At 43.7% G+C, this 3,295-nt stretch overlaps 1 protein-coding gene across 1 annotated transcript; it reads left to right on the top strand.

Annotated features, from left to right (window-relative positions):
* The first annotated feature begins 1,313 nt into the window (after positions 1–1,313).
* On the top strand, positions 1,314–3,048 carry LOC147864186 (putative inorganic phosphate transporter 1-4). Its single transcript, XM_087319885.1, has one exon. The coding sequence runs from the start codon at positions 1,347–1,349 to the stop codon at positions 2,943–2,945; it is 1,599 nt and encodes a 532-aa protein (XP_087176011.1). The 5' UTR covers positions 1,314–1,346; the 3' UTR covers positions 2,946–3,048.
* Positions 3,049–3,295: the final 247 nt, after the last annotated feature.

The raw sequence follows: 3,295 nt of genomic DNA, 5'->3' as shown, positions 1-3,295 counted from the left end.
ACATGGTAGTTTCAACTTGGAAATGTAAGCTCATGGAAACCCAATTTGGCGTTTTGTGGGAAAACAATATGGTTGTAATCTTAAATCAAGGTGTTGACTAGTTTGATGTAGATACTTTGTAGGAATCCAAGCTCACGACTTATGTTGTTAATGCATCAAAATATGTGTATAATAAATATTATACGTATAGACTTTAGATTTGTCATAGTAAGCGAGAACAAGGAAGGATGAATCAACATCATTGTTAAATAATTAATATACTTTAATGATTTTAGGTCCGTCATCAAACAATGATTTTACATTTCATACTAGGGTGATTTGATTCAATACCTTTAGGATCCAAATTATTTTTAAAAAATTTGCAACTTCAAGATCCTAGAACCTACACTACTTTCTACTTGGAAAATAGATGTAAACCCATTTGCTACATTATAGATGCCTCGTAAAAATTCCACCTTGGAACTAAAGTCCATGTATCAACACGTTTAGAAAATAATTAAATTATATCCAGACATTAGGTTCATTGCATCATGGTTTCTTATAATACAAACAAGTTATTTTATAGTGTTGTTGTCGACAAGTCATAGGTGTGCTAGAATATCCGTAAGAATATCCTCTATGCTCTAAAATATTGGCTTTATGAGATTCAATTAATCTTCTTATTCTATTTATACCTCCTATGATAGGATTGATCCGCTCATTCCATAAACACAAGTGAGACTATATGCTCACTTATTAGAGCCTCCTTCTGCAACTCCGCTCTCTTTAAGCGTTGACATCCAATTCTAATTAAACTTGTAAGCCTCTCTCTCTAACACACACACACACACACACGCACGCAATCTTAAATTATACTATCACATACAATCTTAAATTATACTATCGAACATTCTAGGAGTCATTAAAATGTAACTAGGAAAATATAAGAAGGATTGGTATGGAATGTGTGGATTGGATTGTATTCATAATGCAATGCATCCAAGAGTATCTTTATGTTGAAAACTGAGTATGTAAAGGTGGGAATCGAATGTTTAGCGGGCATGTATTGCCAATACAGCACTACATGTCTACCTGTATAAATACACATTGTATATACATATTATATATACATACAGATACAGATACATACATATTGTGGTGTACGGTGTACCTAATGCACATATGCATTATTATGTATAGATAGACACACATACACACATATATAGTGGGAATCAATGTATTCTGCTTTCTTGTCATGGTGATGGGATTCAGATCTCATTATTATAGTTGGGCAGGGAGCGTTCTCGTGTTTTAATATATCGGACAAAATGTGGTGTATATTATTTATTTAGGTTGCAACTCTGGAAATGGCGTTGGAGGTTTTGACGGCATTGGACAAGGCGAAGACGCAATGGTACCACTTCACTGCCATAGTGATTGCCGGAATGGGTTTTTTCACCGATGCTTACGATCTCTTCTGCATCTCCACCGTGACTAAGCTCCTAGGCCGCATCTACTACTTCAATCCTGACAGTACTAAACCAGGAACGTTGCCCCCAAATGTCTCTGCAGCCGTCAATGGTGTCGCCCTATGTGGCACGCTCGCTGGCCAACTCTTCTTTGGTTGGCTGGGCGACAAATTGGGGCGCAAGAAGGTGTACGGTGTTACACTCCTCCTCATGGTCATATGCTCTATCGCATCTGCGCTCTCCTTCGGCTCTACTGCCAAGTCTGTGATGACCACGCTCTGTTTCTTCCGCTTTTGGCTCGGCTTCGGGATCGGTGGTGATTATCCGCTGTCGGCGACCATCATGTCGGAGTATGCGAACAAGCGCACGCGTGGTGCATTCATTGCCGCAGTGTTTGCGATGCAGGGCACGGGGATCCTCGCGGGGGCCACAGTCTCCATCATTGTCTCCTCTGCCTTCAATAATGCTGACCCACGCCCACCCTACAGTGTAGACCGTGTGGGCTCAACACCGAAGCAAGCGGATTTCGTGTGGCGGCTGGTGTTCATGTTGGGGGCCATACCAGCATTGCTGACGTACTACTGGCGGATGAAGATGCCGGAGACTGCTCGTTATACGGCACTGGTGGAAGGGAATGCAAAGCAAGCGGCTCAAGACATGACCAAAGTCCTGGCGGTGGAGCTTAATGCGGAGCAAGAGAAGGTGGACAAAATCCGGTCTGACCGAAGCCAGAAGTACGGGCTGTTCTCAGCAGAGTTCGCTCGGCGGCATGGGCTGCATCTGTTGGGAACAACAAGCACCTGGTTCCTGCTGGACATCGCCTTCTACAGCCAGAACCTGTTCCAGAAGGACGTGTTGACGGCCATCGAGTGGCTGCCAAAGGCCGCAACCATGAGCGCGCTGGAGGAGGTGTTCAAGATCAGCAAAGCGCAGGCGCTCATCGCGCTTTGCTCCACTGTCCCCGGCTACTGGTTCACCGTCGCCTTTATTGACATACTGGGGAGATTCAAAATCCAGCTCATGGGCTTCTTCATGATGACAGCCTTCATGCTGGGCTTGGCCATTCCCTACGACACACTCAAGGAGAAGAACCATCGCATCACGTTCGTGGTGTTGTATGCCTTCACATTCTTCTTTGCAAACTTCGGTCCAAACAGCACCACTTTCATTGTTCCTGCGGAGGTGTTCCCCGCACGGCTGCGATCCACATGCCACGGTATTTCTGCTGCGGCCGGCAAGGCGGGGGCCATTATTGGCGCGTTTGGCTTCCTTTATGCGGCCCAAAGCAAGACTCCCGGTGAGCAAGATGCCGGATATCCCAACGGCGTTGGCGTCCGCACATCCCTACTCATTCTGGGCGGCATCAATGCTCTAGGATTTTTCTTCACGTTCCTTGTGCCAGAGACAAATGGTCGATCTCTTGAGGAGATCACAGGCGAGAACGAAATCGATGGGGATGGGGATGAGGGCAACAGTAAGCTCGAACTGACCGTCTGAAAAGAGTGGTCCCATTATACGATTTAGATTTCAGCTTCCTCTCCAGTAAATAATGTACTCTCTTTTATATATTGAGCCATCATTATGATTAGTATTTATTCCATTCAGAATCTCTTTTGTGATTTCTGAATTAACCAGCCCACCCCCTCCCTCTATATGGTCGTCCTCTCTTGTGTCATGAGTCATGACTTTGTAAATTTTATTCATAGTTTCCTAAACTTCACAAGGAATTGTTGTTAGTTAATTAACCAAAGATTCACTTCTTACTATTCTTTTCTTTATCACTTTTTTTGTCTTACATATTCTCTTGTTCCCTCTCTCTTACATACATACGTACATACTCTCATACT

The sequence above is a fragment of the Azolla caroliniana genome, unplaced genomic scaffold (genome assembly GCF_043228905.1).
Source record: "Azolla caroliniana isolate FFs.n. ecotype wild unplaced genomic scaffold, voAzoCaro1.0.p SCAF_5, whole genome shotgun sequence".
In the NCBI taxonomy this organism is placed as follows: Eukaryota; Viridiplantae; Streptophyta; class Polypodiopsida; order Salviniales; family Salviniaceae; genus Azolla; species Azolla caroliniana.
The sequence above is the reverse complement of the archived record's forward strand: the minus strand, read 5'-3'. Positions and strand labels throughout refer to the sequence as shown.